We start from the raw sequence: 25,797 nt of genomic DNA, 5'->3' as shown, positions 1-25,797 counted from the left end.
TTCCCTTTAAAAATAAAATTGTCATCTCCCTTAGAAGGCATAAAAATAGCAAGATAATTAAGCCAATGTGATTGACAACTATCAAGATGAGAGAGAAGGCAGCATGAAGATATGACTTTAGGCAAATCAGCCTCTGGTGTTTTTTTTGTTTTTTTTTTCTCATACATAAAATCAGAATACAATCTGCTCAAATTCACAGATATGGAGCAACTGGAACACAGACACTACTAGTAGGAATATGAAATGATGCAGCCACTTTGGAGAACTGTTCAACAGTTTCTTTTAATGTTGAACATACATCCATCCTATGACCCAGCAGTTCCACTCCTGGGTCTTTACCCAAGAGAAATGGAAACATGTCTAAAAAGAGTGGAACAAGAATGTACATGTTGGTGAGAGCCAGGAACTAAAAGAATCTAAATGTCCATCCTCAGTAAATAAGTAATTATGGTATATTTACAATGGACTACTACTCAGCAGTTTTTTTAATTACTGTTATAAACAATATAGGTGAATCTCAAAAACATAAGTGAGGGACTTCCCTGAAAGTCCAGTGGTTGAGACTGTGTTCTCAATGCAGGGGGTGAGGGTTCAATCCCTCGTCCAGGAATTTAGATTCCTACATGCCACCGAGCTCAGCCAAAAAAATAATAAGTGAAAGAAAGCAGCTACAAAAGAGGTGTGGGGGAAAAAAAAAAAGAGGTCTGGGTTTCCCTGGTGGCTCAGCTGGTAAAGAATCCACCTATAGTGCAGGAGACCTGGGTTCGATCCCTGGGTTGGGAAGAGCCCCGGGAGGAGGGCGGGGCCGCCCACTCCAGTATTCTTGCCTGGAGAATCCCCAGGGATAGAGCAGCCTGGTGGGCTACAGTCCTTGGGGTCGCAAAGAGTCAGACACAACTGGGTGACTAAGCACAGCACAAAAGAGGTCTATATGGTTCCACGCATATAAAGTCCAAAAACAGAAGATGACTTAACACAAACTTATCTTACACTTCCGCAGTCAGAAGCTGAGGATGGGACCTACTGGGCTAAAATCAAGTTGCCAGCAGGCTGCATTTCTTTCTGGAGGCTCTCAGAATCCATTACCTTGTTCATTTCAAGTTGCTGGCTGAACTCCTGTGGTTGTGATTGAGGTCTCTGTTTATTTGCTGGTGTTCCCAGATTCTAGAGACCACCTATATTTTTTGCCCACCCCCTTCCTCCATCCTCAAAGCCAGCAAGAGTAGGTCATGTGCTGCTTACACTTCAGATCTCTCCTGCCTCTTTTTTCACTGTAGCATCTTTCTCTGACCCACTCTTCTGTCTTCCTCTTCTATTTTTAAGGACTCTTGTGGTTACATTGGGCCCACCCAGGTAATCAAAATGATCTCCTATCTCAAAGTCCCTTTTGCTATGTAACAGTCACAGGTATGTTCATATTTACAGGTTGTGGGCATGCGGACAAGGACATCTTTCAGAGAGTTACTATGCCTGCCACATGGTCGCCTTGGGAAGACAGGGAGCTGTTCCAAAAGGTCAGGGAGATCTTTTTAGATTGGTGGAAGTGTTCTATACCTAGAGCACAGTGGTGGTTACACAGGTATATACAGTAGTCAAAATCTTAGTTATAATTTAACTTCTGTGTTACTGCATTTTTTTCAAGTGCTTTTATATTACTAATTTGCTAGTAATTACTCAAAGCAACCATATGGTAGGCACACAATTATCCATTTTTTCTCTTAGTACTCTGGTGTTATCGTATAATAAGTTAGCTTTAACTGATCTAGTTCAGTAACACAGTATAATGGACTAGTTTTTTTTCCAGATACACTGTTCCTCTTGGTGGCTATGTTCCTCTTGAATATAAAGGCCAAGGAGGTTTCCCCTGAAACAAAGTACAGTACGTAGATTTGTCAGTATTCACACCGTTACGGAAAGCCCGTTTAAGAAATAATACAATTCAGTAGTTTATTTATGGTTTTTTAAACATTGAATAAATCCATTCATTCTTCACAAAACTCACTGAAGTTCTTTATAGCAAGACACTGCTTTAGCAGCTAGGGGTAAAATCACCAATAAAACAGTCCTGCCCTAGAGGAGCTTACTTCAAAATGTAGAAGACAGACCAATACATAAAAATGCCCGTTTGTGATAAGCACTATGAGGAAGAGCAATAACTTACTGAACCCTTATGTACTATGTGGGCACTATTCTAAGCAATCAATATGTATAATTATTATCCGCATTTTACTGATGAGGAAACTGAGGGGGGGAAAAGGTTAATTGCCTCAAATCATACACCTAATAAGTTGTAAAGCCAACTTTTCAAACCAGGCAGTCTGGTTTCACTCTTAAGAGAGGTGCTAGAGAATAGCCAAAGAGGATCTCCATGGGGGGAAACAGAACCAGATTTGAATAAGGAAGCAAACAATATTAGTATCCTAAACTGTATTCTATTAATAGCCACTATTCTACCCTGAAAACATAAAATGCAAGGCATTTGAGGCAGGTGGTGGTTAGCACGATAGAAGCAAGAAGGCCACTGTGATAACAGCAAAATTAGGCAGACGGTGTAGTGAGGACATGGAAAATCTGTGGAGGGCTTTGAGTAAGGGGCTGATTAGTTTCAAAAGGATCAGGACAGGAAAACCAGAGTGGAATCCAGGGAACAGTGAGAAGGCCTTTGCCAAAGCCCAAATGAGAGATTCAGGTGGCTAAACAGCATGTCCATTGCCTCTTATTCATAAGCTTGCTGTTTAAGATAAATACATCAGACACAAACCCTGCCTTCACTGTGCTTGTTACATTAAGGAAGATACGGTGTACATAACTGTAATTCAAGATTTAGAGAGATTCTGTGCCACAAGGGAGTGGCAAAGTTCAGAAAATGGAAGTTACTTTTACCTGAAGGGACAAGGGTGAGTCTTCACAAAGGAGGTGGCATTTGATAGATCGAAAGGACCAATGGGGTTGGAGACAGAAGGCAAGGGGATTAATTTCCTCTGGAGTAGAGTGTATAAACCCATTAGGGGTTCCCTTTTGCACAGTCAACGGCGTGTGGGTATGGGTGTGGGTGTGTGGTTAGCAGTCCTGTGATTCGGAAGGTTAGGAGCAGAGCATTGAGGATTATCTGCAAACCAGGTAACAGTTAACCACAGATCTGTTAGGTTATCACGCATGCATGCATGATAAGTCACTTCAGTCATGTCTGACTCTTCAACCCCATGGACCGTAGCCCACCAGGCTGCTCTGTCCATGGGATTCTCCAGGCAAGAATACTGGAGTGGGTTGCCATGCCCTCCTCCAGGGTAAGGTAATCATACAGGCGTTCATCTCAAGCCCTGTAAAAAGCATCAGCTAAATTACAGTGACTTAGCAGCAGCATACTCATGCCTTATTTCAAGAAGGGTTTTCCACTGTTGGTTGCCTTGATTTTTCACAGGAGCAGGATAGGAATGCCTAATATGAGAGACTGCAAACAGATTGTGGGCTGGACACTGGCAGGCCTGGGAATCAGACTTTGCCCATAGCTGTGATCTAAGTGTCTGTCACTTAATCTCTGACCTAAAATGATAGGGTTTGGATCCAGCGAATATAAGGTGATCGAGCCCTTGCAGTCCTGTGCAATCAGGGCAATAGTCCTAAATTCATCTACAGGAACCATTTTTGTTAAAGGCAACAGATGCATTAAGAGCCTAAAGTGTACAAAGCAGGGTGCATGATACAAAGAAGTCTAATACAGTCTCTGCCCTCATAGGAACAAAACAGTTACTAAAAATATAAAAATATGTAAAAGAATGAAAGAGATAACATGCTGAAAGAAAGGTAAGTGTAACACTGCCCCGAGTTCAGAGGAGGAAGAGAACCCTTCCTCTTGGAAGATTGCAAAAACCGTTATGGAGGAGGGGGCATACATTTTCAATAATCAGGGAAGATCAGTGCACTTCATTATGATTTTGAAGTTTGACTTGTCCATATCTTGGCTATGTAAAAAATTAAATCTGCTTAAACTCTGAGCTTCAGGTTCATCCACTAGGAACACCAATGAGTTCTGGGGTGATCAGCAGCAGCTTTCACCTACTCCCACCTCTGACCCCATCAAACAGCCATTGTAAAGTATAGCTGGGCACCGATAAAAGACTATTAAATTGTGCTTTAATTTCGCTCTGTACTGTACCCCATGTTACTCAGCCCCAGTCTTAAGAGTCTAAGGCTACTCAGCCTTCTAGAAAGACTACTCACTGTGCAAAGACTAATTACTGTGCAAACAGAATAAGGACCGATACAGCAGGAGTGGTTTGCAGAAGAGAATCCTTTCTTCAGTTTCCAGGACGAGTAGACAGTCCTCTCATTCTCCATCCATTTTTTCTTGGACTTCTTTTACTACTTGTCTTTCTTCTTCACTCCCTTTTATTTCTCTCCATCTCCTTGAAAGTGAAAGTGAAAGTCGCTCAGTCATGTCCAATTTTTTGCAACCCCATACAGTCCATGGAATTCTCCAGGCCAGAATACTGGAGTGGGTAGCCTTTCCCTTCTCCAGGGGATCTTGCTGACCCAGGAATCCAACCAGGGTCTCCTGCATTGCAGGCGGATTCTTCACTAACTGAGGTATGAGGGAAGTCCATCTCCTGATCACTACTTAACCCAACAAACTGAAGATCCTACGAGGTGTGAAGTTAGACTTTACAATAGAAGATTTCTCAAATGTGTGAGACATTTAGTTGTAAAATACTTCACCTAACTTTGCCAGCTTCCCTTGTAGCCTAGTTGGTAAAGAATCTGCCTGCAATGCAGGAGACCTGGGTTTGATTCCTGGGTCAGGAAGATGCCTTGAAGAAGGAAATGGCAACCCACTCCAGTATTCCTGCCTGGAAAATCCCATGGACAGAGGGGCCTGGCGGGCTACAGTCCACAGGGTTGCAAGAGATAGACACAACTTAGCAACTAAACCACCACACAGGGCATAACTTATTCCCAGAGTAATGTCTGTAGGAAAAAACAAATGTATTACTTTTGTTTGTAGCCTCATGGGCCACAGACCATGGGGTCACACAGAGTCGGACACGACTGAGTGACTAGGTACACACACATACAAACTGAACAACTAGTCAAAGTGAACAGCAAGTCACCGTGACCCCCTACAGAGTTGGGAAAGAATGCTGTTCCTTTTTGAAGGTACATTGCTAGCATCAGAAGAAAGAACAAAATTGATCTTCACAGTTGAGCAGACACTTCTATATTTAAGAAGATCTAGTTAATGTGTAATGCAGATGAACAATGGATATTAGGAAGGGAAGGGGGAGACCCAAACAGGCAGGGAGGGAAGGGAGAGACCCAGACAAACAGGGAAGGAGACTTTTATGTCAAAGTTTTCTTCCCCAGTCTTAAAATGTAAACACTATTTCATCACAATAAATAGAGCTTCAACAGTAAGGTGTTTTTGCATGAGGCCAATTCAAGAAATATATACAGACCATATTCTAAATATAACAAAATATATTCTAAATAAAGCAAAAACAAGTTTTTCACTTCCTTCTCAAGTACTAATTCATTAACACCCTTACTTCTGTAAACCAATTTTTGTGTTCCCCATGCCCACACACCCACACATCCACTGTGAGGTAGAAGTAGGAGCAGAAGTATCTTGCAGCTTTAAAATCTATGTGCTTTTACATGGGACTTACCTGATGGTCTGGGTGGTTAGGATTCTGTGCTTCCCTGCATGGGGCACAGGTCCAATCTCTGGTCAGAGAGCTAAGATTTCCCCCAAAACCTAGGTACTCTTATATGTGCATAGAATATTCCTGAAGGATACCCAAGAACCTTTTAATATATTTTCCTTTGTGGAGGTGGACCAACTCTTTATTGGATAACCTCCGTGACTATTAAACATAGTATCCAAAACCTAAAAAAACAAATGTAAGGGACAATGGCAAGGGGTTAAAGTATACATCAGCTTTACAAATCTATGGTCAATATACAACTGAAGAAATTATTTTATGGTGTTTTTCTGTGTACTGTCTTTTTTTTCTTTTTTTTTTTGGCCACATAGCTCGTGGGATCTTAGTCCCCTGATGAGGGATTGAACCCCAGCGCTCAGCAGTAACAGTGCAGAGTCCTAACTACTGGACTGCCAGGGATTCCCCACACTGTTGTCTTTTTCAACTCCTGTTTCCATCAACATTCTATTGTGAACGTCCCTGATTTCCAGTCAATACATCAACCACTCTAACCTTAATTTTTTTTTCAGTTACACAGTGTATTGTTTTAAAAAGTCAAATAGTTCTTTAAAACTGATAAAATCATTACACCCCTGTCTACCATTCCTGCTCTCTAAAAAAAACCATTTTCTATTATTGTAACTGTGTGATTTGCTATTTACAGTCATAATTCTCAATAATTTACTTATATTGTTATTTTTCATAGTTTTTTACCAGTTTTAAAAATCATCCACTTCTAACAACAGAAGACGAGGGTTCAGCTCTTTTATACGATCAGCACGCACACATGCTCACACATAACACTCCCCTCCCCAGCCTCCCAATAGAGGTGAACCATAATTTGGGGTTAAATCGATCTTCAGTGTTTTAATTATTTTATGACCATATGATTTACCAATCTGCCTTAAGTCCCATATTATAATTACATTTCCAATTTTTCTTTAAACTAGCTTGTTACAGATTTAATAGTGCCTTATTTATTTTCATTTCCCTAGTTTTTCTGTACCTATTACTCATTCATCTCCAATTCCACCAGAAGTGTAAATCTCTCCTCAGTATATTCAAATACTTCAAGTAAGGTATTGATTTAATTTTTTGCTTGGAGATGTCCCACCCACCATCATCCTTGTCATTCTATTCAAAGGTACACTGACTGCTCTCCAGGCCTACTAAAAAGAGTCAGCTGAGGATTACCTAAAGTCTTGGGAATTCTTTTTGCCTTTGTCCTATGGTGGAACTACTGTTTTGTTTTGTTTTGTTTTGTCTTGTCTTGTCTTGTTTGATCCCACACACACCTTCCTCTCTTATTCTGGCCTTGCCACACCATGCAGGCTCTTAGTTCCCCAACCAGGGACAGTTCAGTTCAGTTCAGTCGCTCAGTCGTGTCCGACTCTTTGCGACCCCGTGAATTGCAGCATGCCAGGCCTCCCTGTCCATCACCAGCTCCCGGAGTTTACTCAAACTCATGTCCATCGAGTCAGTGATGCCATCCAGCCATCTCATCCTCTGTCGTCCCCTTCTCCTCCTGCCCCCAATCCCTCCCAGCATCAGGGTCTTTTCCAATGAGTCAACTCTTCGCATGAGGTGGCCAAAGTACTGGAGTTTCAGCTTCAGCATCAGTCCTTTCAATGAACACCCAGGACTGATCTCCTTCAGGATGGACTGGTTGGATCTCCTTGCAGTCCAAGGGACTCTCAAGAGTCTTCTCCAACACCACAGTTCAAAAGCATCAATTTTTCGGTGCTCAGCTTTCTTCACAGTCCAACTCTTAACCAGGGACCGGGGAACTAACCCACGCCTGAGCAGGAGAAGTGCAGAGTCCTGACCACTGGACCACCAGGGAAGTCTCCTTCCCCTTTTAAAATTTTCATCCTTGTTAGCAGACTACACACTCCAATAACTTTCTACAAACGCACAGGTGGAAAGTAATTTTTAGACTTTGCCAATTTAAAAATGTCTTTATTCTACTTTATGACTGTTTAATGGTCTGACTGGGTACAGAATTATGGATTGAAAATCATTTTCCTACAAAATCTTGTAGCTTTCAACATTGTTATTGAAAGCCTCATTCCATTCTGATTCTAGATCCTTTGTATGCTATCCGATTTTGTTTCCTTAAGGGTCTCCGCTTTATTTTAAATGTCATATGCCAGCACAGTATGCCATGAGATGAAGCTTCTGTTCACTGATTATGCAACTCTCAGACATGGATCCATGAAACTTATGTCCTTTAGTCCTGAGAGGTTTTCTTGTATTATCTCTTTAATAATCTCCTCCTTGCATTTTCTTTTGTCTTTTTTTTCTAGAACTCCTCCATCTGTTGTATGTCAGATCTTATGGAATGAATTTCTTATATAAATAGATTTCTTATATTTGCTATAGTTTATCTCTTTGTCTTTTTGCCCTTTCTGGGGGAAATTTTCTTGACTTTCTCTTACAAACCTGCTATTGCATTTTTAATGTTTGTTATCATATTTTTAATTCCCTAGAGTTCTTTCTAAAACTTGTTTGTGGGTGCATTATTATTTTTTCTTTCTCTGATTATATAAATAACTTTTATACTTATTTTTTAGCTTTCTTATCCTTGAATTGTCTGTCCACTTGGGAGTTCTTTTTTTAAAAAATGTTTATTTGCCTGTGCCAGGTCTTAGTCGAGGCACACAGGATCTAGTTCCCTGACCAGGAATGGAACCCAGGCTCCCTGCACTGGGAGTGTGAAGTCTTAGCTACTAGACCACCAGGAAAGTTCTAGGAGTTTCTTTTTATGTTTTCTTGTTAGGTCTCTTTCAAGTTGGAGGATTTCCTTGACTGTCCAGTGCTCCTTGATCAGCTGTTAATAGTTAGGAGTAAGAAATTAATATATTGATTAGAAACCCTTTGTCAGCATACAAGTAGGTCAAACAGTATCACTTTAAACATGTCCCATCCATTTCATTGATCATCCTTCCTAACCTGTATTTTTAAGACTTCTCTTTCAGGCTCTTCACTTCTCAGAGAGGCACACCTTGATCTCACTTAGGAGGGCATAAGTCCAGCTGCCTGCATTTAGGGGACTAAGTGGAAGAGGGAGCAGGGGGTCTCACTAATTGGGATGAAGAATTTCACTTCATCCCCTTTCAACTTGCCTGGAGTCTGAAATCCCAAGTTCCATTAGTTCAGCCTCTAATCATCTGCCAGGACCAAGAAGATGTTTCACTCTAACCATGCTCCCAAATGCAGGAGGTTATCAAGCAGTCCTGCTCTCAACTCTACCTATGTCACCAGTTTCATAGATTCCCGGTGCCTCCAATTCCCAAGACTAGCTGGAATCCACAGTATGGATCAATTTGCTACTTTAATCTCCATTGCCAGCCTAGATTCAGACTTCCTTGGTCTGGTACTTCCATTATCACTCTTCAGAGTGTTTCCTGCTTCCAAAATGATTTCATTATTGTTTCCTCATCCATCTTTGAAAGTTTATGCATTTAAAGAAAAAAATCCCTTTATTGCCTTCAGGAAGAAATATGTATATTCAATCTGCTATGTTAAACCACTACTCCCTCTGTGAAACACCACCTTCTCTTTTACGAGAAACCACTATTTGGTGTCCTACCTGTTTGGTATTCTTCCCCAATCTTCCTAACTTTCTGACAGAGAAGGGATCCCCCTCTCTGTTCAGTCTTTAAAATGGAGGGCCCTAGGGCTTGCTCCTGGGCATCAACTCTGCTTTACATTCTCTAGATGATCTCACCTGCATCATAGTTATAATACTATCTACAGGAAAAGAGGCTTTAGCTCCCACCCTGACCTTTGCCTAATAGACTTCTCTTGTATATCTCTAGGCATTCCAAATGTAGCAGAATTCTTGATCTCCTACCCAAAACCTGCTACTCCCTAAAAAATGTTCATCTCTTAGTCTTCTGTTTCATTTACTCAAGTCAAAACCTAAGCGTCATTCTTGATTCCTTTTCCTTCACTCCAAGCATGTAAACAATCAAGACTCAGCAAGTCTACCTCCAAAATATATCCAGAATCTCTCTCTGTCTAGCACTACTAGTACCATCAAAGTCATCATCTTTTATCTGGCCTCCTCCAGTAGCCTCTTAATGACTCCCCTGCTTCTCTTCCCCTCCTCCTGCTTCCCTCTCGGCCTCTTCCCCACCTACACTGTGTAATTTCTCCACAATCTCTCACTATCTTTCAAAAGGATAGATGATGCCACACCTTGGCTTAAAACCCTCAAAGCCTTCCACTGTACCTATCATAGCTTGGCTTAACAAAGCCTTATATAATTTTACCTTTTCCAATTTCTTCAATCTCATCTCTACTCCTACCTCCCCCCATGCTCTAGCCATATGGGCTTTTCTTAACATGACAAGCTCATGCCTATTTAAAAAAATCAATAAACAGAAACCTCAATTAAAATAGAACGGGAGGTCAGAAAGGGGACATTTCACGCCCTGTGACTGTTGTTATTTAGCTGCTAAGTCGTGTCCGACTCTTTTGTGACCATCTGGACTCCTCTGTCTGTGGCCAGGCTCCTCCGTCCATGGAATTTTCCCGGCAAGAATACTGGAGCGAGTTGCCATTTCCTGCTCCAGGGGATCATCCGACCCAGGGACTGAACCTGAGTCTCCTACACTGGCAGGCAGATTCTTTACCACTGAGCCACCTGGGAAGCCCAGCTATAGCAGGGCCCAACAGGAAGAACAGGGACTTCCTCTTCTTTCCTGGCAAGAATGCAGTCAATAAAAAGCCACTATATTTCAAATTCTGAGTTCCTTCAATGGACTCTGTTTACTATTGCCCTTCCAACTTCCTTTTCCCCTCTCTGTAAGAGTCCTCTAGTGGCATGGAACTTGTATGGCTTGCCATGGTTACAGATCCCAAATTGCAAGTCTTTGTTGATTGTGAATAAACCCATTTTTGCTGGAGAAATAACTGGCAGTCTATTTTAGGTCAACACTATCATTGGTTTTCACAGACTATTTCCTCTCTCTGGAATGTTTTCCTTCTTGTCATTTAAGCCTAAGCTTAAATGTCAACTTCTCAGACTCTCTGACCCACCAAGTCTAAGCCAGCTACCAAATGGCTCTATTTGAATCACTTTCTTTTTAGTCTCTGCCTTGCACTTAGTACTATCTGATTTTTTCCTATTGTACTTATTTACTTAGTTTCTCTCCTAGAATATACACTCTCCTGGAATATACACTTAATGAGAGCAGGAATCTCATCCATTTTGTTCAGAATTGTTTTCCTAGCACCTAGAACACTGCCTGGTATGTGGCTGGCACTAAAAACCAGGCCAAGGAAGAGAACATGGAGTAGTTCACCCAGGAGAAAAATCAAGTTTTTAAGTGTTATAAAGAAAGGAGATGATCCATGAAATTTGTGTTAATTAAGCATCAAAAGTTAACATTCTGGTGATCCAGTGGACAAGAATCTGCCCTGCAGCAAAGGGGTTCAATTGCTGGTCAGAGACCTAAGATCCCACATGCCTTGGGGCAAATAAGCCTGAATGCCACAACTAGAAAGACTGTTCACCGAAAAAGATCCTGCATGATGCAACAAAGATCCCAAGTGCTGCAACCAATGCAGCTAAAAAAAAAAAAAAAAAAAAACAGAGCTCCTAAAAACAGATATTAACATTCTCAACAGAAATGACTCATAAAGTATGAACACAATTTGCAAAATTTCTCAAGCCTGCACTCCTAAACTATGTACATTTGCTGTGCTTAGTCACTCAGTTGGGTCCCACTCTTTGCGACCCCAGGTACTGCAGCCCGCCATGCTCCTTTGTCCATGGGGATTCTCCAGGCAAAAATACTGGAGTGGGTTGCCATGCCCTCCTCCAGAGGATCTTCCCAACCCAGGGATCGAAGCCAGGTCTCCTGCATTGCAGGCAGATTCTTTACTGATTTGAGCCACCAAGGAAACCCAACTGACATTTGGGGCTGGATAATTATTTGTGTGTGTGTGTGTGTGTGTGTGTGTTTAGGGGGTAAGACTGTTTTATACATTGTAGGATGTTTAGAAACCTCTCTGATCTTCACCTACTAGATGGCAGTAAGCACCTTCCCAGTTGTGACAATCAGAAATGTCAAATCTCCCCCTCGCCGCAGCCTCTCCCACCCCAGGACAAAATGTTCACCAGTTAAGAACTACTGTGTTAAAAGAAGTTCCACTGTGCAATGGTCACAAAAGGGTTGTCACTTAGGTCTGCTAAAGGCCTGACATCCTAGGATCATTCAAAGTGTATGCTGTGTTTTTTTTTTTTTTAAATCAGCTTCACAGAAAGATAAAGAACATTACAGCATACTAACACATATATATGGAATTTAGAAAGATGGTAACGATAACCCTATATGCAAAACAGAAAAAGAGACACAGAAATACAGAACAGACTTTTGAACTCTGTGGGAGAAGGTGAGGGTGGGATGTTTCAAAAGAACAGCATGTATACTATCTATGGTGAAACAGATCACCAGCCCAGGTGGGATACATGAGACAAGTGCTCGGGCCTGGTACACTGGGAAGACCCAGAGGAATCGGGTGGAGAGGGAGGTGGGAGGGGGAATCGGGATGGGGAATAAGTGTAAATCTATGGCTGATTCATATCAATGTATGACAAAACCCACTGAAATGTTGTGAAGTAATTAGCCTCCAACTAATAAAAAAATTAAAAAAAAAAAAAATCAGCTTCAGCTAGTTGGATAGAGCCCATGGCACTGCAATAACAATGACAACATTTCCTAAGCAAGTGCTGCTGCTCGAGGAGGTGAAACCCAGGGGGAAATCTGATGAAAAGCATGGTTCTAAAGTGTCTTACCATAGACACTTTATTAGTTGTAAGAAACAAACAACTAAATACAGTGGAGAAAGGAGGTAAAAGCGTAACCATGTGATCAAAATTAATCTCACTTATGGGGAACAGGTGAACACTGTATGTCTGCAGAGCTGATTCCCTGAGAAGAACATGATGTCACCTACGTGGCTTAACCGCCAAGAATACAAATCAGAAGGAACAATTATACAAACACAAAAATAAGAAAGTTCTCTTTTCTAAAAAGTGGCAGGGAGTACTGTATTCTTCAAAACCATCAGTGTTATAGAAGAAAAAGAAAAAGTACAGGAATTGTTCTGGACTAAGGGAGACTACATCCAACATTGCCCTAGTGGGGTCCTGTACTGGAGAAAAGAAAATGCTGGAAAGGACATTATTAGGCCAACTGACAAAACTGGAATACAAACTAGGTTGAATACAATGTTGTGATAAAGTAAATGTATGAAGTTGATAACTGTTACGAAACACACACTTAAGAACTGGGGGATAAAGGGCCATGATAATTGTAACTTACCCTCAAGTATTTCAGGAAAAAAAAGTTATATACAGTTATACATAAGGAGAAATATCAATAGCCTCAGATATGCAGATGAGACCACCCTTATGGCAGAAAGAGAAGAACTAAAGAGCCTCTTGATGAAAGTGAAACAGGAGAGGGAAAAAGTTGACTTAAAACTCAACATTCAAAAAAAAAAAACTCAACATTCAGAAAACTAAGATCATGGAAACTGGTCCCATCACTTCATGGCAAATAGATGAGGAAACAGTGGAAAGAGTGACAGACTTTATTTTTGGGGCTCAAAAATCACTGCAGATGGTGACTGCAACCATGAAATTAAAAGACACTTACTCCTTGGAAGGGAAGTTATGACCAACCTAGACAGCACATTAAAAAGCAGAGACATTACTTTGTCAGCAAAGGTTCATCTAGTCAAGGCTATGGTTTTTCCAGTAGTCATGTATGGATGTGAGAGTTGGACTATAAAGAAAGCTGAGCGCCGAAGAATTGATGCTCTTGAACTGTGGTGTTGGAGAAGACTCTTGAGAGTCCCTTGGACTGCAAGGAGATCCAACCAGTCCATCCTAAAGGAGATCTGTCCTGGATGTTCATTGGAAGGACTTATGTTGAAGCTGAAACTCCAACATTTGGCCACCTGATGTGAAGAGTTGAGTCATTTGAAAATACCCTGATGCTGAGAAAGATTGAGGGCAGGAGCAGAAGGAGATGACAGAGGATGAGATGGTTGGATGGCATCACCAACTCAATGGACATGAGTTTGGGTAAACTCCAGGAGCCGGTGATGGACAGGGAGGCCTGGCATGCTGTAGTCCATGGGGTCGCAAAGAGTCAGACACGACTGAGTGACTGAACTGAACTGATACATAGATGGGTAGTTACATACATAAGAAAGAGATTAATGAGAAAGCAAATGGGACAAAAGGTTAAGGATATTTGAATCTGGGTAAAGGGCATACGTGTGTGTTCCTTGCGATATTTTTGCTTGCAACTTTTTTGTTTGAAATTAGAATCAAAAAGTAAAACATTATTTGCAAATCAAAAAATTGGCTTTGGCAATCTGATAGAAATAGTCTGGCAGGTTAAGAGGCTGGCAATATTCTTAAAAGACTATTAGTGTTGTGGAAACATCATGGATCTAAAGAAATCTATGTTTAGTCCCGTGTTACTAACTTATGATCCAGAGAAAGTCACCCAAAGCCTCTCTGAGCTCCAGTTCCTCCACCTCAGAGAGCTGTTGGGATGATCAAACGAAAGAACGCGTATATAAAAGCCTTTCCTGCTACATGCCACTGCAGAAGAGGAGAGTTTGTTTAACAACAAGCAGGACTAAAACCATAACCGCCTCTCACGGCAAACCAGCGGCCCCACCATCTCTTTTCCAAGGGCCCGAGGCCAACTACGGTGGTTAACACTCTCACCCCCTCAGGTGGGCGGTGAAGGCGCCACATCCCTCTCCAGGTGGCTACAGCCGCTGCCCGAGGGCGCAGGCGCCGAGTCAGACCACGTGACGGTCCGGCCCCGCCCCCGCCCGAACGTCTTCGCGGGATCGCCCTGGAAATGCATTCTTGGAGGAACCAGCCGCCGCCAATGGGAAACGAGCGAGTGCCACGAACAGGCCAATAAGGAGGGGGCCGTGCGGGGTTTAAACCTGAGGCGGGGCGCGATTCCTCCCGGCGTGCTGCGGAGGAACGGCTGTTGGCCTGTGGTTGATTCAAGCTCCCGGCTGGCCTGGGGCTCCAGTGCTCCTTCTCCTCGCTGAGCGGCTGCCCGGTGCAGAAGAAGCCATGGCGCTCCGGATCACCAGGGTGAGCTGCGGACGGTGAACAAACGCGGCTCTCCTGGCTGGCTGCGCCTGCTCTCCCTGTCTCTCCTGCCGGAGTTCCCCTGGCAGGAGCGGACCGGGACCGAGACTGGGGGAGGGAGCGGGGGGGATGGAGGTCGGCGGACCCCCAGAGTGGTGGGAGAGTTCGGGGGGCGGACGGACGGAGAGAAGAAGATGAAAAAGGGTAGTGGATGGGGGGGGGGAGGGGCAGATGGAGGGTAGACGCAAAACCTTTTTTTTACAAGGTAATGGAGGACCCCTGAGCGAGCTCCCACCGACTGCGCAACCACCCAGGGGAAGATGCCTGCAATTGAACGCTTTTTAGATTTCCTTTCAAATGTAAATTCATGGTATTTTAGGTCCGGCAGGGACTGAGCAGGCGATCCTTCAATAGGTGAAATTAGAAGTTCGGGAAAGAACTGGGCTTGTCATAACCTTACCGTAGCCCCTGGAACCCTGGTTTTCCCTAGGAGCCCATTTACAGTTGGCTTTCCTCCTGAAAGCTTGTTTTGCCCCCATTGTAACCCTTGACTTACTCTAACCTGGCTGAGCCAGCTCTCAAAGTGCTCTTGCTTCCTACAGAACAGTAAGATAAATGCTGAAAATAAGGCGAAGATCAGTATGGCAGGGGCCAAGCGCGTGCCTGTGGCCGCTGTTGCAATCTCTAAGCCCGGACTGAGGCCCCGAACAGCTCTTGGAGACATCGGTAACAAAGTCAGTGAACAACAGCAGGCCAAACTGCCTCTGAAAAAGGTATAACTGCCTCCCTGATTGAACTACTCTGTGAGTATGCCTTCCAGCTGTGACCCGTAATGGAGAAACGTTCCATTCTCTCCTTTTCATCCGCAGGAAGCAAAAACTTTAGCTGCTGGAAAAGTTACTGCTAAAAAAGTACCAAAACCTCTGGAAAAGGCTCCTGTATCTGTGCCGGAGCCGCAGCCGGAGCCAGAACTGGAACCGGAGCCTGTTAAGGAAGAGAAACTTTCCCCCGAGCCTATTTTGGTAAACTTGACTCTGCTATTTGAGAACCTGTTGTTTCTTTTCCTTCATTTTACTAGTGGATGGCATAGTATTTGAATAAATAGTAATAGTTACAGAGTGCTTAGGAGGTAGGCTCTGCTAACCACTTTGCATGAATTAGTTCACATGATCTTACTCTCAGCACTGGTATTGTCATTGCTAGCTTTTTAGATAATGGTACAGAGAAGTATTAAGTTTGAGCAAATAATTCATAGGGTCGTAAAAGGGTTGGACAGGACTTAGCCACTGAACAACGAACTCTTTTCTAGAGTCACTTCTCATTAGTGGCATAAAATTGGATTCAAACACAGACTATCTGGCTTGAGAATCTGTGCTTTTAATTGTCATACTGCCCCTCCTTTATTTTATTGAGCTGCCTGGACTAAAGATTTGACTGTCTTTGGGTACAAGCCATCTCTGTCTGGAATTTATTGATTGAAACAGATTGTTCTCTTGAGTCTTTTTTTTTTTTTTTAACTCCATAACATGGCCTTCAGACAATAAGCCTGTAACTTTGATAAGGATGTAAAGCAGGAAACAGAGCTCTTCGGAGTAGGCAAGAAGATGAGTTAAAACTTAGCCTCAAAACTAAGAACTTTTTTTTATTAAATATCAGGCATGTAAATGTATCTACTTCTGTGAAGGAAGACTACACCATCTTTGAAGAGGCTACTTTCCTGAAATTGCAGTGAACTGCATTCTTAAGTTTTAATTTTTAAAACTTTATTAAAGCTAGTTGGGCAAATAATTAAAGGCATTTTGCCTAGCTCTCTATAGCTAAGGGAAGGGGGTATGAGGCTATGGCTTTAGTATTGACCTTGTGAACATAGCACAGATACCTGTAGCATGCACAGTCTTTAATTGGCCATACTGAGCTTTTGATCAAAATCCCATACTGATTCTTGCCTTTGCTTTCCCACCCTCTTTCTTTTAACTGATAAACTTTTCATCCTTCAAAATAGCTCACGCATCAACGTTTAAAGATTTTGCTAATTTTCCAAACCCCACTCTAACTTTCCTCACCCCTACTTTTATTCCTAGAATCTCTTTTACTTCATTTACTTATTTCTTCTAAATTCAAATCCCCTTGAGGACACCATAAAGCCAGTACTTAACACAAAGCTTGACTTGATGAAAGTGCTCTATAACTGGACAACAGGGTAAAATGATTCATGATAAGGAAGTCAGTTAATCCTTACTAGTCCAGATAGAACTTGTGTTCTCCTGTGTAGTGGGAAGCAGTCCCTGTTTTGAAATAAAGACTGAAAGCTAACTTGTCATTCACTTGTATTAACTTTACATGACCTTGCTAAACAAAGTTACTAATCAGTTCCCTTTGGAGGAAAGTCTAGGTATGAACTTGCTGCCTCTCTTTTACCTGTTAGCATGCTTCTGATTTTAAATTGGTTCAGTCTAAGTTGGCATCTCACTTTTCATATTATTCACTTCCTGAAGACAAACTGAATAGATTTGAGAAGATGAAAATAAACTGCATGCCTATGCAGCAGATAATCTCTTGAGTTGATACCAATAATCTGACCTTCATTCTCAGACAGTATGCTCCTTTTTGCTATTATTTCAAAAAGTTTCTCTGTTTCCAGGTGGATACTCCCTCTCCAAGCCCCATGGAAACATCTGGCTGTGCCCCTGCAGAAGAATATTTGTGTCAGGCTTTCTCAGATGTAATTCTTGCAGTGAGTGATGTGGATGCAGAAGACGGAGCGGATCCAAACCTTTGTAGTGAATATGTGAAAGATATCTATGCTTATCTAAGACAACTTGAGGTCAGTAGTAGTATTAAACCATTGTTTTTTTTCTAAACTGCATCTAGCTTGGAGATGTTCCATTAACAGTTTTAAGCAGGATACAAGCAGCATTTCTTAACAGTAGATTCCACTTTGAAGTTCTACGCAAAATGCCAAAAATGGCACAAAATACCAAGAAGGTTTTTTTTTTTATTTTAGGTGAAAGTCCTAACCGTTGGACTGCCAGGAAATTCCCAATGACAGCTTTATTTGCCATTTTGAACAGGGGAAATTCAAAGTGAAAGATTTTACCATGGCTTTTCCTAAAGGAAAGTCTACAGATTGAAAGATATTTTATATCCATCACAATTAGGAGTGTTTAGTTTAGTTGCTCAGTCGTGTCCTGCTCTTTGTGACCCCATGGACTGCAGCATGCCAGGTCTCCCTCTCCATCACGAACTCCCGGAGTTTACCCAAACTCATGTCCATTGAGTTGGTGATACAGTCAAACCGTCTCATCCTCTGTCGTCCCCTTCTCCTGCCCTCAATCTTTCCCAGCATCAGGGTCTTTTCAGATGAGTCAGTTATTCACATCAGATGGCCAAAGTATTGGCATTTCAGCTTCAACATCAGTCTTTCCAATGAACACCCAGGACTGATTTCCTTTAGGATAGACTAGTTGGATCTCCTTGCTATCTAAGAGACTCTCAAGAGTCTTCTCCAACACCACAGTTCAAAAGCATCAATTCTTTGGTGCTCAGTTTTCTTTATAGGCCAACTCTCACATCTATACATGACCACTGGAAAAACATCCTTGACTAGCCTTGACTAGACGAACCTTTGCTGACAAAGTAATGTCTCTGCTTTTTAATAATGCTGTCTAGGTTGGTCATAACTTTTCTTCCAAGGAGTAAGTGTCTTTTAATTTCATGGCTGCAGTCACCATCTGCAGTGATTTTGGAGCCCAAAAAAAGTCTGTCACTATTTCTGTTGTCTCCCCATCTATTTCCCATGAAGTGATGGGACCAGTTTCCATGATCTTAGTTTTCTGAATGTTGAGCTTTAAGCCAGCTTTTTCACTCTCCTCTTTCACTTTCATCAAGAGGCTCTTTAGTTCTTCTTCACTTTCTGCCATAAGGGTGGTGTCATCTGCATATTTGAGGTTATTGATATTTCTCCTGGGAATCTTGATTCCAGCTTGTGCTTCATCCAGTCCAGCATTTCTTATGATGTACTCTGCATATAAGTTAAATAATCAGGGAGGGTGACAATATACAGCATTGATATACTCCTTTTCCTATTTGTAACCAGTCTGTTGTTCCATGTCCAGTTCTAACTATTGCTTCTTGACCTGCATACAGATTTCTCAGGAGGCAGGTCAGGTGGTGTGGTATTCCCATCTCTTGAAGAATTTTCCAGTTTGTTGTGATCCACACAGTCAAAGGCTTTGACATAGTCAATAGAGCAGAAGTAGATGTTTTTCTGGAACTATTTTTTTCGATGATCCAGCAGATGTTGGCAATTTGATCTCTGGCTCCTCTGCCTTTTCTAAATCCAGCTTGAACATCTGGAAGTTCTTGGTTCATGTACTGGTGTAGCCTTGCTTGGAGAATTTTGAGCATTACTTTGCTAGTGTGTGAGATGAGTGCAATTGTGCAGTAGTTTGAACTTTTCTTTGGCATTGCCTTTCTTTGGGATTGGAATGAAAACTGACCTTTTCCAGTCCTGTGGCCACTGCTGTTTTCCAAATTTGCTGGCATGTTGAGTGCAACACTTTCACAGTATCATCATTTAGGAATTGAAATAGCTTAACTGGAATTCCATCACCTCCACTAGCTTTGTTTGTAGTGATGCTTCCTAAGGCCATTTAACTTCACATTCCAGGATGTCTGGCTCTAGGTGAGTGATCACACCATCGTGTGAAGATCTGGGTCGTGAAGATCTTTTTTGTACAGTTCTTCTGTGTATTCTTGCCACCTCTTCTTAATATCTTCTGCTTCTGTTAGGTCCATACCACTTCTCTCCTTTATTGTGCCCATCTTTGCATGAAATGTTCCCTTGGTCTCTAATTTTCTTGAAGAAATCTCTAGTCTTTGCCATTCTGTTGTTTTCCTCTATTTCTTTGCATTGATCACTGAGGAAGGCTTTCTGATCTCTCCTTGCTATTCTTTGGAACTCTGCTTTCAAGTGGGTATATCTTTCCTTTTCTCCTTTGCCTTTCGCTTCTCTTCTTTTCACATCTATTTGTAAGGCCTCCTCAGACAACCCTTTTGCCTTTTTGCATTTCTTTTTCTTGGGGATGGTCTTGATCCATGTCTCCCATACAGTGTCAGGAACCTCCATCCATTAGTTCTTCAGGCAATCTATCAGACCTAATCCCTTGAATCTATATGTCACTCCTACTGTATAATTGTAATGGATTTGATTTAGGTCATACCTGAATGGTCTAGTGGTTTTCCCTGCTTTCTTCGATTTAAGTCTGAATTTGGCCATAAGGAATTCATGATCTGAGCCACAGTCGGCTCCCAGTCTTGTTTTTGCTGACTGTATAGAGCTTCACCATCTTTGACTCAAAGAATATAATCAGTCTGATTTCGGTATTGACCATCTGGTGATGTCCATGTGTAGAGGAGAAGTAATGGAGAATGCTAATTATCCTTTGCCAGTTTTGTTTTGGTTCAAATAACTAGTCTATTTTAACTTTATGGGCACAGTGATAGTGTTTCTCTCAAGCAGGCAGGTTAGTAATCTTAAAAATCAAATTCATGCACTGCCTGCATCAAGTGTGTGATGTTAATTTTGTGTAGTCTTACTCTGGCCTCCATCTTATTTCTTTCATTACTCTTACTTCCCATCTCATAATTCCTTACTTTTAAATGACTTTATTTTGTTCATACATTTATAAGCCACCATGAATCATTAAATGGCTTATAAACACACACTTTGTTTTACTTTGGTAGCTCATTGTAAATTCTAGCAGCATTCTCTAATTACTAGGCTCTCCAACAAAAACTGATAAGTGCTACTGGTTTATATTAACTGGAACCTTCAGTTCACCTCTGCTCGTACCATAGGGTTGGTTATAAATTATGTGTATGGAGAAGGTGGTAAAAAAATATAAGCCAAAACAAGGCATTTTGGGTCAGTGTGGCTTATGAACATGTGATATGTGGGAAACTGTTTTTGTCCAAGAAGAGCATACTCAAAAACTAAAGCTTTTGGTCTTCTTCCATTTCATCTCATTTCTGAATGAAATTGGTGTCCTTTGCCCTTTCCCCCCAAACAAGGAGGCATTCTGTATGTTTTTTTTGTTTTTTTTTTTTTTTTAATTTTTTTTATTAGTTGGAGGGGCATTCTGTATGTTAACAGCATAAGCAATACAGTTACCAAATTTACTCAGTTGCTTGTTTATAATGTGTTCTATTGTAGTGGCATCATTAATATCTTCAGCAGGCTGTTGCCTGGTTATTTTGGGCATCTCCATTTTCTACAGGATTGTCCTGTAAGACTTTCGCCAGAAACAGCCTTCTCTGATTTTTTTCTCCTTTGTTTTTGTTTTTTATTTATTTGACTACACTAGGTCTTATTTATAGCACTCAGGACCTAGTTTCCTGACCAGGGATCAAACCTGGGCCCCCTGCATTGGGAGCAGAGAGTCCCAACCTCTCAATCACCATGGAAGTCCCTTCTCCCTTGTTTTTAAAGTTGGTGGTCTAACTTAGCAGATGTGTGTGCTGGATTTTGATGGTTGACTTTTCTCACCCGTGCTGTTTCAGGCTTAAACCTTGAAGCACATGTGGTAGCATATTAATTCCAGCTGATCTGGGAGCTGCTACTATTATTTTCTCTCAACTCCATGAAGCTCAGGGGCTTTGCACCCAGGTGGTGCAAAGGTAAAGAATCTGCCTGCCAACGCAGGAGGCACAAGAGATGCAGGTTTGATCCCTAGGTCGGCAGGATCTCCTGGACTAGGAAATGGCAACCTGCTCCAGTATGCTTGACTAGAAGATCCCATGGACAGAGGACCCTGGTGAATTACAGTCCATGGGGTTGCAAAGAGTCTGACACAACTGAGCACACACACATAAAGCTCAGTTAAAGATTCTAAATGTTCCAGAGCTATTCTGAGTGACCAGTTATTTCTGGTCAGAAATGTAATGTGGAATCTTACTTCTTAGGATAACCAGCATTTCTTTTGCAGGAAGAGCAAGCCGTCAAACCAAAATACCTAATGGGTCGTGAAGTCACTGGAAACATGAGAGCCATCCTAATTGACTGGCTAGTGCAAGTTCAAATGAAATTCAGGTTACTGCAGGAGACCATGTACATGACTGTTTCCATAATTGATCGGTTCATGCAGGTGAGTGTAATTCAGCAGTTGAGGGTTCTTCCTCTCAGGGTCCTCTCTGAGTCATAAGAAACAGACCTTTTCAGCTAAAATCTGTCTTGAAGCATGGGGTATCTTTGAGATTTTGTTGTGGGAATGTCTTTCCTATCTCTCCTTCACAGTTCTGTGCCTCCTTTTTCAAATACCTATTACTTATTCATCGAGTTGAAATTCCCACCGTAGGATAATTGTGTGCCCAAGAAGATGCTGCAGCTGGTTGGAGTCACTGCCATGTTTGTTGCAAGCAAATATGAGGAAATGTACCCTCCAGAAATCGGTGACTTTGCCTTTGTGACTGACAATACCTACACCAAGTTTCAAATCAGACAGATGGAAATGAAGATTCTAAGAGCTTTAAATTTTAGTCTGGGTCGCCCTCTACCCCTGCATTTCCTTCGGAGAGCATCTAAGATTGGAGAGGTACAGATTTCTTGAAACCTCTGGTATGGTACATTAGGGAATACTGCTGGCCACTGAGATCTAATTCAGATGGTTATATTTATACCTAACTGCCTGAAGAAGGCATAAAAGTGGTCTTTTATTTCCAGTCGGTCTGTGTGTTAATATTATTAAAGCCTTTCATGGGGAATTGCATTTGAGAATTTATAGGCAAACAATTGTAGGTACAGTAATGGGCATTCTAGTTACTGCCAGGGCAGAATTCTCTGACAGAACCTGTGGGTTTTATTCCAGGTTGACGTTGAGCTACACACTCTGGCCAAATATCTGATGGAACTAACTATGCTGGACTACGATATGGTGCACTTTCCTCCTTCTCAGATTGCAGCGGGAGCTTTTTGCTTAGCACTGAAAATTCTTGATAATGGTGAATGGGTAAGCTCTGTCCCACAAACTGATATTATCCTGAGCTTTGAAATTTCACTATTTGCTCAGGATAGAGCTGTTGTCATTAAAGGACAATTCATACAGCTCCTACATATTGCATCTTCTGAGGCAATGATTATGATATCTTGTGATATTTTCTTAGAATGCTTCCATTTCATTGCCTGATCTCATCTTTCTATACCCCTTTGAGAAAGGCAGAGCAGCTGCTGCTCCTTGTAGAGAGTAGCTCAAGCAGGTCAAATAACATACCAGAAGTGCATTCATATTTGTTGATTCAATGAGTATTCCTCTTATATGTCATGTGGTAATACTCTAGGCCCTAGAAACAGAGCTGTGAGTGAGAAAGTCAGCTCCAAATAACTTGGAGTCTAGCTTTGGGTTCAGCAATTACAGAAGTGTAATTAAGTTTGAGCACAGGGTCCTAGAGAAACCACGAAAGAAGAGTAATTGGGGAAGAAAGAATCTTAAGCTTGTCTTAAATTTCAATTATAATCATATAGAGTATCTACTTCCCTACCCTACTTTTGAAGAACATCTAGAAATTGTGTGAAAACCCCCGGTGATGAGCATCTTCAGCTTTAACTTTTGTTGTCTTAGACACCAACTCTGCAGCATTACCTGTCATACACCGAGGAATCCCTTCTTGCTGTTATGCAACACCTGGCGAAGAATGTGGTCATGGTGAACCGCGGGCTTACAAAGCACCTGGTAGGCAATCAGTGGTCCCGCAGGGTGCTGGGGAAAGTGGGAGTCGTTCAGACTTCATGCCTGCCTGTCGATTCACAGCTTACTTTTTTAAGGAGTTGATTTTCTTTTTTAGGAGTTGATTTTTAAGTGAATATCTGTACCATTGATTCTTATGTTTTCCTCTTTTCCATCATTAATTTCTATACTTTTCTCTTCCAGACTATCAAGAACAAGTATGCCACATCTAAGCATGCCAAGATCAGCACTCTAGCACAGCTGAATTCTGCACTAGTTCAAGATTTAGCCAAGGCTGTGGCAAAAGTGTAACTTGTGAACTTTGGAATACTATCTGCAAATAAAATTGGCACCATGTGCCATCTGTACATATTATATGTTACATTTATTTACTTTTAATAAAGTTGCAGTTCTTTTTACTCATCCTTTAACTCATTTGAATGTGGCTACTTTCCACTTGAGGATAAAAGTTGTTTTAAAGGTATGGTGGGGATTGCTTAAAAACAGTTTTCAGTTACCTGGGGACCCAACTAATATATACAATTGGTTCTTCTTGGGTTTTGTTTTATATGCCTGGCTTTACTTAAGATGATTTACTAAGCTCTTGAAGGCATTTAAAATGTAAATGTACTTTATATGTCATACTGTATGTAAGCCCAAGTCACCTTAAGAGATTCTGCTGCCTAGTTCTACATAAGGAAAAGTCTACCATCTCATTCCTAGTCCTCCTGATTCCTATTTACTCTGGTGGTTGCTGCCATAATTCTAAGTAATCTACTATTACCGCTTTCTTAATTTATCAACTTTAGCTAGTATCAGCATTTTCACTTGGAAAAATAAGAATTTTAATTTATATTCAAAGCCTAGTTTTTATTAAGAAAATAAAACAATCCTTAAATATGAAAGTATCTTAAAAACTTTATTTACCCACCCCCTTCTTACTGTCCTGTCTCAGTCCCATCTGAAGGATATAAGGAGTTCGGAGTGTATCGATCCATGAATATAGACATGTGTATAGATCTGCGTATGTAATATTATGGGAGGTATTAAAAATGGGTCATTTTGTATACTTAGCAATTCATTTCAACATGGACAGGCCTTACCTGTATTTGGGCATTACAGTCCATTGTATGGATATATTATAATGTATTTAACTGTTGTCTGTTTACATTCAGATTGCTTTTTCTCTTTGTTCCTATAGACAATGCTGTTTAAATGTCATTATATACCATACTTTTCTTTATGTACATTCACTGAGTTCTCCAAAGAATGTGTGTTCTAAGTTCTGGCAGTTGTAGCCAGCTGACGTTCTCAATGTCATCAGCAATAAATGTACAAAAGTTCTGGTTTTCTCAGCATCCATGCCTGAATTGAAGCTAATCATTCACTTTAGTTTCTGTGACTGTTAAAAAATATCCTATTTTGTTTACTATCTTAATTTATACTTAATTTATACTAGTTGAATCAAATTTTGTTGTCCACTCAACAATTTGTAAAAGCTTTCCCACTTTGTCATTTGCCCTAAATCCGATTATGCTGTCTTTTTCCTTGCAGACAGTTTTAAATTTTGGTATTATCAGATACATATTTTTTTGTAGTTGCTTTTAGATTTTTAGTGTTAAGGTCAACTCCATCCCCCAAACCATTAACATCTCTTAAATTTCTAAATTTTTCCTGTTAGGTGTATAAGCCCTCAGTTAAACTCTTTATATGTGGTATGAGGTAGGATTCTTTACTTGCAGATGGATACCCATTTGTGCCAGTACCATATGTTTAAACCCCACCTTGTACAATTGAAACACTAGTTTATTGTTCCCTGATCTACTTTTTTCCTGTGATTAATACAGTTTTACATTAAGTTTATCTGGAAAGATAAGGCTACCACTATTTTTCAAATATTTGGGGGGAAATTTCAAAGAGGAACTTTAAAAACTTTTTCCAGTTACTAAGTGCCTTTAGATTTTGACTGTTGTATACATACATATGTAGTAGCTCTGGATAGACTGACATTGTCTTCCATTGAGAAACTTTTCTCCAGTAAGACTTGTTGCATGCCCTTCATTGCAATGTTAGAATTTAACTATGTAATTGCTATACTTTTCTTGTCAAGTTAACTGCTGGGTTTAGGCTCTGTTACCTCACCCCTATTTTTTATTTTTGTATTTTTCTTACCCAGTTGATAAGTCAATTTTCTTCATTTTTGTGGTTTTCTAGGTTTTAAATCCCCCAAATT

At 41.1% G+C, this 25,797-nt stretch overlaps 1 protein-coding gene and 1 long non-coding RNA gene across 2 annotated transcripts; one reads left to right on the top strand and one right to left on the bottom strand.

Annotated features, from left to right (window-relative positions):
- Positions 1 to 807: 807 nt before the first annotated feature.
- LOC122683740 lies at positions 808 to 14,520 on the bottom strand. Its single transcript, XR_006337805.1, has 3 exons — positions 14,461 to 14,520; positions 4,222 to 4,406; positions 808 to 1,864 (listed from the first exon to the last, which is right to left on the bottom strand). It is a non-coding gene; the product is annotated as an uncharacterized LOC122683740 (long non-coding RNA).
- Positions 14,521 to 14,679: 159 nt separating this feature from the next.
- CCNB1 (cyclin B1) lies at positions 14,680 to 24,907 on the top strand. The gene is made up of 9 exons (XM_043887556.1): positions 14,680 to 14,847; positions 15,447 to 15,617; positions 15,714 to 15,866; positions 17,486 to 17,668; positions 21,831 to 21,989; positions 22,200 to 22,436; positions 22,710 to 22,850; positions 23,460 to 23,570; positions 23,769 to 24,907. Exons 1-9 carry the CDS (start codon positions 14,827 to 14,829, stop codon positions 23,874 to 23,876), a joined length of 1,284 nt encoding a protein of 427 aa, XP_043743491.1. The 5' UTR covers positions 14,680 to 14,826; the 3' UTR covers positions 23,877 to 24,907.
- The last annotated feature ends 890 nt before the right edge of the window (positions 24,908 to 25,797 follow it).

This window comes from Cervus elaphus, chromosome 25 (assembly GCF_910594005.1).
Source record: "Cervus elaphus chromosome 25, mCerEla1.1, whole genome shotgun sequence".
Lineage (NCBI taxonomy): Eukaryota > Metazoa > Chordata > Mammalia > Artiodactyla > Cervidae > Cervus > Cervus elaphus.
This window is presented reverse-complemented; position numbering and strand designations above follow the sequence as displayed.

Coding starts and splice junctions, on each gene's coding strand:
- CCNB1 (XM_043887556.1), top strand. CDS start 14,827: ATGGCGCTCCGGATCACCAGG. Junction 15,867..17,485: donor TTTCCCCCGAGCCTATTTTG/GTAAACTTGACT, acceptor CTCTGTTTCCAG/GTGGATACTCCCTCTCCAAG. Junction 21,990..22,199: donor TAATTGATCGGTTCATGCAG/GTGAGTGTAATT, acceptor TTCCCACCGTAG/GATAATTGTGTGCCCAAGAA.